The 13,303-nt window shown below is 50.7% G+C and overlaps 5 protein-coding genes across 5 annotated transcripts; 2 read left to right on the forward strand and 3 right to left on the reverse strand.

Annotated features, from left to right (window-relative positions):
* Positions 1-319: 319 nt before the first annotated feature.
* Positions 320-4,099, forward strand: PUNSTDRAFT_112771 (uncharacterized protein; the record flags this gene model as incomplete). Its single annotated transcript, XM_007382437.1, has 9 exons — positions 320-711; positions 770-890; positions 942-1,526; positions 1,583-2,866; positions 2,917-3,290; positions 3,342-3,369; positions 3,421-3,506; positions 3,555-3,594; positions 3,650-4,099. 9 exons carry the CDS (start codon positions 320-322, stop codon positions 4,097-4,099), a joined length of 3,360 nt encoding a protein of 1,119 aa, XP_007382499.1.
* Positions 4,100-4,493: 394 nt separating this feature from the next.
* Positions 4,494-5,321, reverse strand: PUNSTDRAFT_65748 (uncharacterized protein; the record flags this gene model as incomplete). Its single annotated transcript, XM_007382438.1, has 5 exons — positions 4,494-4,613; positions 4,662-4,757; positions 4,811-4,881; positions 4,932-5,130; positions 5,190-5,321. Coding segments are annotated over 5 exons (618 nt in total), but the record flags the coding sequence as incomplete, so codon positions are not given.
* A 1,014-nt stretch (positions 5,322-6,335) lies between these two features.
* Positions 6,336-8,073, reverse strand: PUNSTDRAFT_112772 (uncharacterized protein; the record flags this gene model as incomplete). The annotated part of the gene is made up of 10 exons (XM_007382439.1): positions 6,336-6,567; positions 6,634-6,879; positions 6,930-6,991; positions 7,053-7,109; positions 7,157-7,249; positions 7,303-7,378; positions 7,432-7,508; positions 7,583-7,673; positions 7,728-7,864; positions 7,942-8,073. The coding sequence occupies 10 exons, from the start codon at positions 8,071-8,073 to the stop codon at positions 6,336-6,338; spliced, it is 1,203 nt and encodes a 400-aa protein (XP_007382501.1).
* Positions 8,074-8,265: 192 nt separating this feature from the next.
* PUNSTDRAFT_142865 (uncharacterized protein) lies at positions 8,266-10,720 on the forward strand (the record flags this gene model as incomplete). The annotated part of the gene is made up of 10 exons (XM_007382440.1): positions 8,266-8,425; positions 8,478-8,677; positions 8,732-9,123; positions 9,176-9,239; positions 9,290-9,561; positions 9,612-9,829; positions 9,877-10,104; positions 10,162-10,338; positions 10,393-10,506; positions 10,558-10,720. The coding sequence occupies 10 exons, from the start codon at positions 8,269-8,271 to the stop codon at positions 10,584-10,586; spliced, it is 1,851 nt and encodes a 616-aa protein (XP_007382502.1). The 3' UTR covers positions 10,587-10,720.
* An 865-nt stretch (positions 10,721-11,585) lies between these two features.
* Positions 11,586-13,250, reverse strand: PUNSTDRAFT_85465 (PCI-domain-containing protein; the record flags this gene model as incomplete). The annotated part of the gene is made up of 7 exons (XM_007382441.1): positions 11,586-11,921; positions 11,985-12,134; positions 12,190-12,452; positions 12,505-12,717; positions 12,767-12,911; positions 12,962-13,145; positions 13,197-13,250. 7 exons carry the CDS (start codon positions 13,248-13,250, stop codon positions 11,656-11,658), a joined length of 1,275 nt encoding a protein of 424 aa, XP_007382503.1. The 3' UTR covers positions 11,586-11,655.
* Between the last annotated feature and the right edge of the window lie 53 nt (positions 13,251-13,303).

Below are 13,303 nucleotides of genomic sequence, written 5' to 3' on the forward strand. Positions count from 1 at the left end.
TCATTGGATTTCATTTTTCATCCAAATTCATTTAAGCTCACTTGTGGCTGTGCATATGGAATAAGATAAACTAAGTCATTCTTATACGGATGAAAGCGAATGGAAGCGAATGAAAACGGATGAATCTGAATGAATTCTCAGATTGACATTATTTTTGTCCGATACGGACCACCATACTTGGCAGAAATGACGCTGATATCGACTAGAGTCATTCTGTGTGGCGCGGTTGTGTCCCATTTCTGCCCAGACCCGCATTGCTTGAACTGTTATCCTGCGCTCGCCATCCATCTGTGTCAATCAAGCCAATATCTACTGCGGCATGGTACCATCCAATTCAAACGGCAGTGTCTCTCGACCCGGTTCAAGCGCTACGGAACGATCACCGTCGAGCGCATCCAGACGACCACCATCTACCGGATCCGCCCCTCGCGCATCAGGCCGTAAGACACCGGTCAGCTATGCACCCGATCGACCTCTGTCCAGCACGTCGACGCATATATCAAGGAGACCGGTATCACGAGCTTCGACCCGACAGTCCGCGCGGTTGCTGCCGTTGTACGAAACATTAGTCACTCAAGTCACCGGGATACGCGCGTTCAACGACGAGGAGAATTTCCACACAGCCGTTGAATATGTGACAAAGAGCCTCAGCTTCACCGGCAAAGGCGGACCAAGCATGGATCTAGCATCTATTCAAAGACAACTTCGGGGGTAGGTCTGTATTGTGGTCCATCATGCTCACCACGCATGACCCTGAGTAATTCCGCAGACACGTTGAAAAGGCTCGAATACAATCTAATGAAAAGCTGGCTACGGCGCTTAAAGTTGCTTCCCGCCGATTAGCAACACAAGTCGAACAGGGCACACATGAGCTTGACACTGAAATCCAGGTATACTCGGATTGTCCGCACTGTACTTGTTTTCATGCTGCTCCGATGTAGATCTCGCACATCCCTGATCATGTGCAGCTGCTACTTATTCTTTCTGCGCCACCGTCACCGACAACCCTCGAATACGCTCAAGATTACGTTGAGAATATTACGCATCCTCCCCCTCCACCACCGTCTTTGACATGGAGGGACATCCTTGCCGACGAACCTTTTGAAGGCCAGCATTGGGATGGCGTTTTTGGGTTGGAATTTGGTTCAATCAGAGGTCTGGAGGGCTCCAGCAGTGGTGACACCACGCCCAGTCTTTCCCCTGCGCGGCGCGCAAGCTCAGTAGATGAAGAATCCATATCCTCCATCGAAGCGGAGAAGGCCGAACAGGTTGATGGCATACAACGCGAAGCCCCCCCACACGCTAAACAGGCCGGTCGTCACGCGGAACAGGACTGGGGCAGGGTGTACGCACATAGGCGCCTTGTGGAGGATCTGCAAGCCAGACAGTACTGGAGACCAGAATGGAACACCGACGCGTCCATAATGAAACCGTTCGATATCGGGGACGCGTCTACCTTAGGACCTTCTTTGGGATTTTCTCTTGGACAAAGTGGGTCACTCACAGCGGATAGACCAGAGCATGAGGTATGAAGTATGAACCTCGAGGCCAGTCGCATTTGACTGAAACCACTGTCGAACAGGCATATATCCATGAACACGATGCAGTACGAGAGATTCTCATGGCTATGCAAGGACGCAAGAATCTTTTGTTGGAATGGAATTCTGACGGGGTATACGCATTTCTACCGTCCCCAAGAATGCCACGACTGCTGCAGCTTACATTCACCTCGCAATGTTCTTTGCTCAAGCCTTTGGCACGCTTTGCGACCGACATTCAGCGCCTCCGGCAGTTCGTGTCTTCCACCTTCGCCAAAGCAACTGCTTCACGTGAACCTCGGACATCCAGTCGCACGTTGGAAGCTTTCGCCGAAGCCATAGATTCAGAAATACAATCATTCCAACGATGGTGCTCTGAGAAGGAGGAAAACGTGTGCCGTGCTTACGGTGGGGTTGTTATCTCGGGCACTGGGGTTCTGAGCCTGCTGAGCCTTGAGAAGGAGCTCGGAGATAATTTCGGATCCACGTATCAAGAGGCGGTGAACATCCTAGCTTCCGTCCTTGGCAAGGCTTCTCGGGCACCTGAACCGCTGAATGACGGAGACCTGGCTAATCTTGCAGCCTTACCCATACGAGTGTCTCTTTCGTCGTTCACAACGTTGCTTCTTGATACACTGCTCGATGCCGTGCATCGACATTCTATGATCGGCCGGATCCACACGTCTGAAACGTTCATGCGTATATTCATCTGCACCGTCAGACCAACTTGGGACATGACGCGAACTTGGCTTCAACACGGACCACCGCATGAGATTCACTCGGTCCCTCATCCGTCAACAACGGTGTCCACACACCTAGATCCTGAATTCTACATTGAGGACAATGGTATGCAGGTGTTGGATCCGGATTTTTGGACAGAGGGGTACGTGTTACGAGGCCAGCCAGGCGACTCAAATGATCAAAGGTCAAAAACCGTGCTCCCGAAGTTCTTGCGACAAGTCGCACCGCATGTTCTGAGCGCGGGCAAATCTGTCGGCCTTCTCCGTGCGCTCAGTGCATCCGAACTCGAATCCAACTCTGATAGACCATGGCTTGGCGATTGGAAGGACATCTCATTTATAACCCAAGTTGTAAACCATGGAGGTGAACATCAGGATCACCTTTCGAAATCGTGGAACGCCGGAGCTGCTGCGCTTCCTACGCTCGTGTTTGATCACCTTGTCCCTCAATGTCGTGTCGCACAGGCTGCCGCATCAAGATTGGTCAATGAGTGTGGCCTCTGGGAGCACTTCAATGCCATCGAAAGTGTGTATTTAATGGCTCGCGGAGACGCTATGTCACGCTTCGCCGCTATCATATTTGCACGAGTGAGTGCTTTTTAGGTTTCGCTAGTCACGATCTGATGAGCCGCCGGCAGATGGACTCCGACTTGCAGTGGCATGATTTCCACTTCATGAATAGTGCCTTTCGGGACACTGCAATGGCGTCTTCTACCAGATCTCGTTGGATCGACAGCAGTCTGGTTCGCTTCTCATACAGAAGACGAATGCAGGAGCACAATCCAAAACAGAGCGTATATGTCATCGATGGCTTGATGCTCGAATATGCCGTCCCTTTCCCACTGACCTACATATGCGGCCCAAAAGCGCTGCGGGTATATAACAGCATCTTCGTATTCATGCTGCAAATACGCAGGGCAAAAAGCGCACTCGAACGGACATGGCTGAAAAGTGGAGGGCCATGCTCCATAGCATTACACGCGATGCGAAGTAGATTGTTGTGGTTTGTGAAGTACGTGTACTCCATAACCACGCCGGTTTTCTGGTGACTGACGGGTTGCAGCACTCTACTGACCTTCATCTCGACGAACGTACGTGTCGTCGCCGGCTCAGCCGACATGGATAGCTGACGTGAAGTATAGATTATCCAAGCGCAAGTTCTGAGGTTCCGTGAAGATATCCGAAGGAGCCATTCTCTTGACGAAATGATAGATATACACAATGATCAGTAAGTGTGGCATATCAGGCAAGCCATCCCGGACTGAAGACTGCTTAGCCTGGCTAAGCTTCAGGAGGGATGTCTTCTCGTTTCCGACGTCAGTCACAAGTAGAAACTTCGGCGAACAGCACGTTGAATCGGTTGCTTTCCAGACCGTGACTTCGCATCAAACCGTCCTCAAGATTCTCGACAAATGCTTGTACTTCAGCGAATGTTACGTTGCCTTTACAGGCGGATTGACCCTTGACGCAACCGCCACCGACTCCATCCTGAAGCACGGCTATCGACATCGCAGTCGTCGGTTTAGGAAAGAGCGACGTAACGTCGTTGGCTTCTCAACACTACAGGCGGACCACTTTTCTGACACAGACAGTGATTCGGAGGAGAACGAGTTCGACGATACAGAACCAACATTGTTTCCCACGTTTTCCGCATCACTGGCGCCGGGAGACCATCTCAAACAACTGGAAACCATTGGAGCGGATCTGGATGGCCTCGTCCGCCTCCTACGAAGGGGCGTCGCCGCCTTGTCATGCAACGATCTGAAAACAGCTCCGTACTTCGAGCAATTCGCTTTTGCGCTGGAAGATTGGGATCTTTAACTAGCAAATCACACTACACGCCCTGGTTGGGATGGATTGAAACACCTTCGCGTGCACTCGAAGGTGGCTACCTACAGCCAATAAGGGGAATATTGTCTGTCGCGGACCTCTGATTAGTTGGATTTCCAAGGCTCCTCAGCTCCCGCGCGGACCATCACTCCATTCATGCGGAGGTGAGGCTACCATCCTTGACAGGAATGGACGCAACGAAAGCATTCAAATTGCGCTTCGGGTCTTTGTAATCACTCCTCGCGACGCAGAGTGAGCCTATGACCGGAGTATGCACATCATGTAGGATAAGGTTGCATGTATTGAGCGCCGACTTATTTAGCCGCATTCTTAGTTGAACAGCCCCTCTAAGGACCACATCACCGTCATCCGCTTACGGCCTTACTCAGTATAGAACACTGCCGCCGCCTCTTCGATCCACACGCCTATTTATGCCCCCTAGCAGTATCTTCGTCAGGGTCTCCACGTTTAGTTGCCCCGCATACGGAGTCGTATCGACCATATCCTGTACGATGCGCGTTAGGGCAAATCACCCCGAACCTACCAAGCTTACCCGGATAGTATGGTTTCTTTGAAGGTCATCATCAAGTTCTTGCAGAAACGCAGCCGCTTCAGGATGATCTCCGATTTGTACGAATTGCACACCAATCTGTCACGTCGGTTCTTCAAATATCTCATCGCTCATCATTCGACAACTCCTACCTGCGTCAACGGGAAGTGCCTTGCGTCTAGGCGCCGAGCAGCTGACACGATGACAGCTTCTGGATCGTCGGCTGCAAACGTATGAGCGCCTGACAGATGTAGCGATGTGGCTCTGGCTAACTCGGTGCCCCGTCCGTCAGTATGATGTAGTTGATGGGTTTGATGCTGTCCAAGGCATGCACGTCGCCCATTTCGTACTGGTCCTTCGCCCTTTCAAGATGGGAAAGGTAGCGTAGTAGCAGTTCCTCGAGTTTCTCCCCAATGGGAGTAACACCAAAAGGCACTACGCCATCGAAAAGTCGCTTGACGTCTGCTTTTTTCTGGCGCACGGTACGTTAGGCGGTCATGCAACCACTACGAAGCATGTCCACTGTCCCACCTTTAAGCCACTGCCAGATTGCGAGGAGTTGAGGAAATACACATCCACACCGTCTGTGTCGTACTTCGCCGCTATCTCAGCAAGTTGCGAAAGAGCTGCCCGCGTCTGACGAAGGTTCTGTTCAGACTGAATCAGGAGCAAGGTAAATGACAGCGCACCTCACTCCAATGGGCACCAGCCATGCTGGACGAATCATCGACAATGATTACGGTGTCGTACTTGTTGAGTGTCTGCAGCGCATCTTCGACCCGGTAGCTGTTCCATCTCCGCGAGGATATGCTACCAGGCGCTGACGCTTCAGCATGGTTAGTAGGTGGCAAGCCCGGGAGTTCAGCCTCTCTTCTCGATGCAGAGACTCGGAACGGGTTATTCGAGGGATCCCTGGGAGATAATAGAGACTGAGCACGGTCATGGTTCGGGTTCGGACTAGATTGTAGAGCTGAATCTCGTGTCGAGTGGGTGCAGTCAGTTCTGAGCGCCGCGGAGTAGGGTGGAGGTGCATCTGGCTCTCGGACGATTACGCCAGTGGACCTCGTTCTGCGATGGGCTTCGTTGGGTCGAGGACTTGAGCGAGCAGCATAAACCGACGCTCGTCGCTGCGCAAAACCGTCCCGGTTATGGGCCTTGAACTTCGCAACAGAATGCGGTTGCGTGACAGAGGATGAAGTGTTGCCCATGTTCCTTGGAGAAGGACGGTCATAGGCGGAGGATGATACCAGAGCAGCGTTCAAGATATAAGCAGGGCTTGGCAGTGCATAGGACGCCGTACTGGGGGTATTAGCCCTACGGTGCAGCCCTCATTGCAAGCGTGAGGCTCCAAGGATATCGGTGGGCGGGAGACTGCCGGTAGGCTGTGCACATCCTTTACGGTATGGACGATTTCAGGCTGTTGTCGACTCTTGTTCGCCGATAAAGCAGGACCACCGAACCAGCGTTCTATGTAGCGTTAGGGGAAGACCAAAACCAGCCTCGACATATCACAAATACGGCCGCATAGCCTGTGCGAGCACTGTTACATATGTTGCTGTGGCGTGGTCCATCTGATGAGAACATCACAGAAAGGTGCAATAGGCTGTAGTGATATTTTACTGGCACAAGTACACCGTGCGGTCCTAAATCATCACGATCCCTGTAGACAGAACTGCCTCACACAACAGCGAAGGGAGACTGTCGATCCGCCAGTCTCGGGAATGCATTCGTAGCAGCGAGCACCACCATCTGCTTTTCATGGGATACATATCCACGCATAAATCCCTTGTAAATCATGTTAGCAACATAGCACTCGGCCTCCTCCACCGGAACATCCAGATCGCATGAACGCAAAGCAAGATGGAAGAGTGCAATTGGCATGCGAGTGCTTTTCTGGGATATCACCCACCTATTGCGCAGGGAAGAAGGCTGTTAAATCATCCGCAATCCGGATATACGCTTCGCAAAGACTCACACTCTGCGAAACAAGCTCCTCATGCACAGTTCGCGAGCTTTTTCCAGCATAAGATGAAGGTTGAGTTCCACCAGCCGCAACTCCCAGCGCTCTAGAGCCACATCGAAAGATCTTAGATCCCCTAGGCGGATAGCGGCAATGAAGGGAGAAAACATCTCATTCAAGCTTGAGAAGCGCTGTAGCAGTTCGTGCGTGGGCAAGTGGCCTCGGAGAATTCGGAGTGGAATTAGATAGGTCAGGATACGTCTGTGAACGAGATGAATTGTTACCGGGGTATTCGTAGTGCCTCCACTCACTCATGATTCCTAGGAGCGTGAATATGGCAGTTGTAGAAGGCCATTGTGAGTTCTTGCTCTGCCTGCAGCAACACAGTACGTCACAAGTTCTGGTCAGCATGCATACATGGAGGCAGCCCAAACCTTGGCATAGTCTTCGTTCAAGAAGCTCAACATCCCAACGTAGTACCTGAAAGTAACCTTTGCATCGTTAAGGCTTGCTTTCCATGTCAGTAATATGCTCCCACCTGATGCGCCTTGGGGTATTCGCTCAAGGCCGGTATTTCAGCGTTGTTTTCCAAGGCACGCAATATGTTCTTCGATAGCGAGATCCGCTTCACCTAATATCACGTCTCATGTTGAGTTTGAATGTTTGTTCGGATGAAGGACCAACTCGGAAGTACGACTTGAAGACTAAGCCCACAATGTAATACACCCCCCACTTGCGAGACTCGCCATATGGTGAGATCCTGCAATTTTACCGATCAAATGGGTCCGAACATACATCAGCGTTGGCCCTTACCTATCAGTCATGCATAGCCCAAACGCCTTGGAGATTACTCGGGCAGCATCCTCCATGCACTCGGTCTGTTGACTTGTCTGCAAGGCACTGTTGTCGGCCTGTTGTAGTACGTGAGCGCAGCATCCAGCAACATATGATGTGGTGGGCCAACATCAAAGGCTAGATCTCTAAGGTCGCGTAAAATCGCAAAAAGTGCTGGTAACGTCCAACCGCTATGCCTCTGCAAGTAACCGTAGAAGTTGCTATGGATATAGACACTTAGCTCAACGCACATCATCCAGTCAGGATCCACTCACTCCACAAGGAGTTTCTCTTCTTTGTACGCCTCGGCAGGTCGGTCCTTTGCAACTTGTGCAACCACTAGCGCGTATCGAATAGCGATTTCATCCCAAGGCTCTTCGAGGCTGCCTTTGTAGTATGACATCGATTGATACTGTCATGGCGCCAACAGACTTCGTTCAGATGAGGGGTAATCGAACGAGTGCATTCGATCGGTGTAAGAAAACTGACCGTAGGATTTCGAAGCTCCTTCACGATATCTCTACCGTGCGGGCTTGTGGGCCGTAACAGGAACGCGAGGTTAGGTCCGTTTTCCGACTGAACAGCTTGCGCCAGTTGTACGAGGAATTTCTGAAACGACATTATTGTCGTTTCTTCTGGGGACACGGTTCAAGACTTGTCACTCGCGGCTGAAGAATGATCACTGAGTTAACTTACAGTCTCTGTATATACGAGCCAAGGTCAGTTCACTGAAAGACGGGCGTGAACATTGAAAACGAAGGACGGGCGTTCACTGCGTGGTTACTTGAGCCCTCTCAATACCTGCAAGCTCCCGGGATGTCCGCGCAACCGGATAGCGATGGGCTCAACTTAGCCAATATTCTGGGAGACACCGAAGCGTTCGAAAAAGCTCAAACAGCCGCTCAAGATACTCCCAGCGATGACGAGGATTCAGAAAAAATAGCCCAGGAAGGGTTCTGCATCGAATGCGAGGGTGCGTCAAGCTGTACGATCACCATGACAGATGATAATCGTTCAGCGCATAGATCAACCTGCTCTACTATACTGTGAGGCTTGTGCAGACGCTTTCTGCGAAGTATGCTTCGCTGCACAACATCGCAAAGGATCCCGGAAAACGCATTTGGCTCGGACATTGAGTGGCACCAAATCCATCTCCGCGCAAGCGGCTGGTAGCGCGGCTGGCCGAGGCCCCCTACGGAACGGAGCTGCACACAACGACGACGATGTGTGTCCCTGTCCTCATTTCTACCGCATTCCACATTTCGTGACATAAGGGTAGATGGAGATGGATGATGAGCGCACAGCTCTGCCGACGCCCCACGACATTCCCCCTCATGCACTCGGAGCTCAACCTGAGGTTGGATCGAAGGTCGGCGAGTGGTTCGTTGAGCGCTCCAAATTCATACCAGTGCGCTTGACATTGAGCGAGCGCAAGTATCTTCGCTTGCTTGAGGCGGCCCTCCTCGTCTCTGAATACACGGATAAAATCGATACACTCGGGTTCGGTTTGTCGAAAGCGAAGCGAATAGTTCATCAGATCCGGGAGTTATGCGCTATATTGTCCGGGTTGGTCGTCGCAGCAGACTACAAGCAAGGACAGGATCTTTTCTCAGATCGCGACTTCGAAGCAAATTCCGAGTTCTATCAAGACATCTTCGAGTTAGGTCGGAGGTAATGCCATCAGCTTATTGAGTTGTTGTAACGGAATGAACACGACACCAAGGCATAAGATCATGAACCCAGACAAAATGCGGACAACATACGGGAAGCTAATATATATGCTTCAAGTAAGAGCTGGGGCTAATCTCAGGATCACTGCCTCTAACAACCCGTTTAGGACAGTCAAAGTACCGATGTCAAGAACCTCCTTAACTTTTCATGCGTTCGCCCTATCAAAACGGTTTATTCGGTCTTAGAAGAACACGGAGCGATAGACCTTCTCAAGGATGACCTTATATCTGTTGCTACACAGGAAATCTACTCTGAAGGCCGCTCCCGTCGCGACATTCAGAAGGACATCAAGGCAAAGGAGCGTGCCATCGAAACCCTTGTTTCTCGCTACGAGCGCAAGGAATTAAGTCAAGAGAACCTTCGCCAATGTATCTATAGGTTAGTCCCCTTTTTTGTTGGTGATGCGCACATTCAGATCGATGTATCAGCATTGGTGATAATCATTCTTTCCTGCGAACGAACCGGGACCCGTGCGATATCATGATCGCATACCTCAAGAAGTACTTCCACCCTACTCAGGCCAACGATAACAAGACCAGTTTGGCAATCAAGAGCGGCAAAGGAGGCGCACGCCTCTCCCACGATCATAGCAAGCAATATGCATATGTCCTCCAGAGTCTCACGCTTTGGCGCGAAATTCTTCACGGTATGCTCGTTACCCATCGCTTGTTTCAGCTCATTGACATAACAAAGAAATGTTTCATCTCTGGTCGCTTGCGGAGCAGGATCTATTATCGGAGAGCATATCCTACCGTCTTCGTGACACTGGGCAGGGCCTTAATCGCATCCAAGCTGCACCCAAGACTTCGCGAATGATGCACGTCATTCTCAATCGTGCGCAGCGGAGTATCGGTAGCTGGGTGGGCAGCTCGGTCATTCACATGGGTGATCACAATGTTCCGAATGCTCTTATGTTCATTGGCAAGTCGTTCTCCTCGGATGTCGACCTGGTTTCGTTACATTGATTATGGTGAACAGACAAATATTCCCAAATATACCGCATCTTACTGCCAATATGCAATACACTATCCAAGATATCCGATCTTGCTAAGATTCCAGCACTGCAGTCTTATCTGGAAGATGAGTTTGGGTCGGTCGAGAACGCAACGTTAGCTATTCTCGGTGACTTCTTCCGCCATGGCTTTGATGGATCGGGTAAGCCGGATGTCGGACCCGGCGTAAATGACGACCTCATCTTGTTTTATTTAGGCGCAGACAACTTTTTCGACGCGGGATCATGTATCGATGGCCGCCTAACCAGTGCCTGGAATTGGTGCTCCACAATAGAAAAGAAGCGATACTTTCCGATATTTCTGCTCACTGGTGTGTTACACATTGTCTGTCATATGATATCATAATTGACGCCGTCTGCAGGATTCCATGGCTTCGATGGAGATTGGTGAACATCTCGCACATGTACCACTAGATTACATTGCTATCTGTCTCTCTCTTGGAAACACGGATAAGCTGTACCTTTCCATGTCCCAGGTCTCTTTCCACTTGCCATCCCCGTTTCGTCAACCATATCCACATTTCCCCAAACACCTCCGGGAAAGTGCATATCGTCACTACATCCAAACCGTCTAGTTCATGCAGCATCATGTCCAAGCAGCCGCGTCTGCGCATGTCCTCCCTCACCCCTGCCAACCAAACATGCATGCTCGTCTTCACGCCCTGCGGGTGTTCGCTTGGCGTTATGTCCAGTGGTGGGTGATGCGAACGAGGATAGACACAAAGTACTGCGATCGGCTCCGAAGGATTGTTCACCAATGTGAGATATATGATGAAGGATGAAGGATGATCGAGTCGCTCTCTCCACATCGTCTCGCGCTCGAATGTGCGAGGAGACGCCGATGGATCTCTTGGGAATATTGATCGGGATAGCGACATAAGTGCCGGTAGGATTGTCTCTAGTTGCTGGCACAAATTTGTGAGACGGTTGAGAAAAAAATCTGGATTTGTCATGGAAGCGTCTTGAACAATGTCTTGAATGATCGCCATTTGAGCTGCGGTGACCGTGAAGACGATGAGTTACATAAACTGGGCGCTAAGACAAGAAAGCTTCCGCGCCAGTGTGCCTCCATCATCGGCACCGCTTTGCTGGATATTTGAGTGTACGTACATAGTGGGTAAACTTGATTATATAGCTCAGAAGGGCGACTCGATGCCAGTGGAACACTGATGATGATGAGTCCTTGTTATTACGTGTTTATGAGTAATATACATCAGGATAAGTAAGTGGTTTTCAGCGAATTATTAGAACTGAAAACAACGCACATAGACCCGGTAACAAGCTCTTGGTCATCTGAGACAGCTCACTGAGCTCAGCTGGCGCCTCGCATCCCACCAAACCACGGTAAAATACTGACACATCCGGTCTTGCATCGACTGTCCCCAATGCTACAAATCGGATTTGTGGATTACATACATATCGAGAGATACATCACCTAACCCTGATATTATTCACGAATGTCAAGCGGTATCCTGCGCCACCGCCGTGCCCACTGAATCCTCTTTATTATCTTTCTCCTTGACCACGACAACGGGCGCTTTCTTCTGAGTGGCGCGTGCCGTTGAAACCACTTGCAGGACGGAGGAAAGACCTTGCTTCCAGGCTACCAAGCGCGATTCGAGTACCTCCCACTGAGCCCGCTCAAATGTCCGTGCCTTGGCACGGATAACACGCAGCGTTTGTGATGTTTGCGAGAGTTTGCCAGTCAACAGTTGGGCACGTATCACTGTATGGTCATGAGAGCCCGCGTCGATTGCAGCAGGGAGCGCCAAAATGCCAAGTGACATACCGTCGATTACCCATCTCTCTACCTCAGAAGGTTCAATTTGCAGAGCGGAGGCTATTGTGGAGTAGGAAATGTCCTTGCCAGCATTTTGGAAGCACAGGGAGGCAAGTGTCAGTAATCGCACTTTGCGTTCAAGCTGGGCGCGATCAAGGCCTTTGTAAAGTTAGAAAAATCGATGAATTTCATGTCGAAGAGTCAACGAGCTTACCGTACGTCGCGAAAGTCGCGTTGTGGCTTTCTGCCCAAGCATTGAATTCCGGAAAACCGTCGTTGAGGAAAATGTGCAGGAGGGAGAAGAGTTCGTGGTCCTTTGCTGCTAGCACGGCATCTATTTTGAACAATGGGTCGAAGTTGAAAATGGAGGGTAGCCGAAGAGCCTGTGCAATCGCGTCGATTGCCGCAGTTTTCGCGGCAGGAGAAGATGCGGGCAGGGACTGCAGATACGACAGAATGTAGTCGTACGAGGCTTCGCTAGAAAACCATCGTTCATATTGAAGTCGCAGGGCAGCAGCTGCATACGCACGGTTCATTGACATATGTGTCTGCAAGTCCTTTCCAGAACTCGCTCTTCTCCTCTGTGCTGATTTCCCACTCCGAGAGCCATCTTTCGATAACCGCCTGCGATTCGCGAATTTCAGCGAGGTCCCCAGTTATGCTTGCCACTCGAAGGATGGCATTGTATACGGGGAGGCGCAATGCCGATCGTCGTGGAAGTGCATTAAACAGATTGGATAGGCTAAAAACTGCTGTTAGGAAGGCGTCGCAGGTAGGGAACGGAATCTTACACGCGATATTTGATCGATTCATCTGCTGAATGGGCCGAAGAGATTACGTGCAAGAGCGTAGTAACATGGGCTTTGGTCTCAGCAGAGTTGACAGGCCATAATGATAATAGATGTGCGAAGAGAAGGTTGAAAAATCCCTCCATCTCTGAGAAGCAGACTTTAACATCATCGTTGATGTCTGGTACCATCACGCACCTTTTTCAGACCCGTCGCCTAGCGTCTTCACCTCTCCTAAAACCTTTTGGAAGACAGTCCTTCGTCGCTGTTCATGTTCCGCATCAGAGCCTTGGGCTTCAAGGGCGTCTTGGAAGGGCTTGAGGAATGCTGCCTGTTCTTCCTCTGACTTATCCCGTCCAATGTATAGGACGAGTTCTTGGATCTATGAAAATCTGTTGAGCGCTTTCAAAGAACATCGTGCCTTATCCCCGACCTGTTCTTCGAAAGTACCCTCCGTGAATATGGACACCGAATCTGATGCAGTCATGGTGGAAAGTAAGTCTTGTGTGCGCTATGTAGAAAACTTAGGGTTAGGACCAC

The sequence above is a fragment of the Punctularia strigosozonata genome (genome assembly GCF_000264995.1).
Source record: "Punctularia strigosozonata HHB-11173 SS5 unplaced genomic scaffold PUNSTscaffold_4, whole genome shotgun sequence".
In the NCBI taxonomy this organism is placed as follows: Eukaryota; Fungi; Basidiomycota; class Agaricomycetes; order Corticiales; family Punctulariaceae; genus Punctularia; species Punctularia strigosozonata.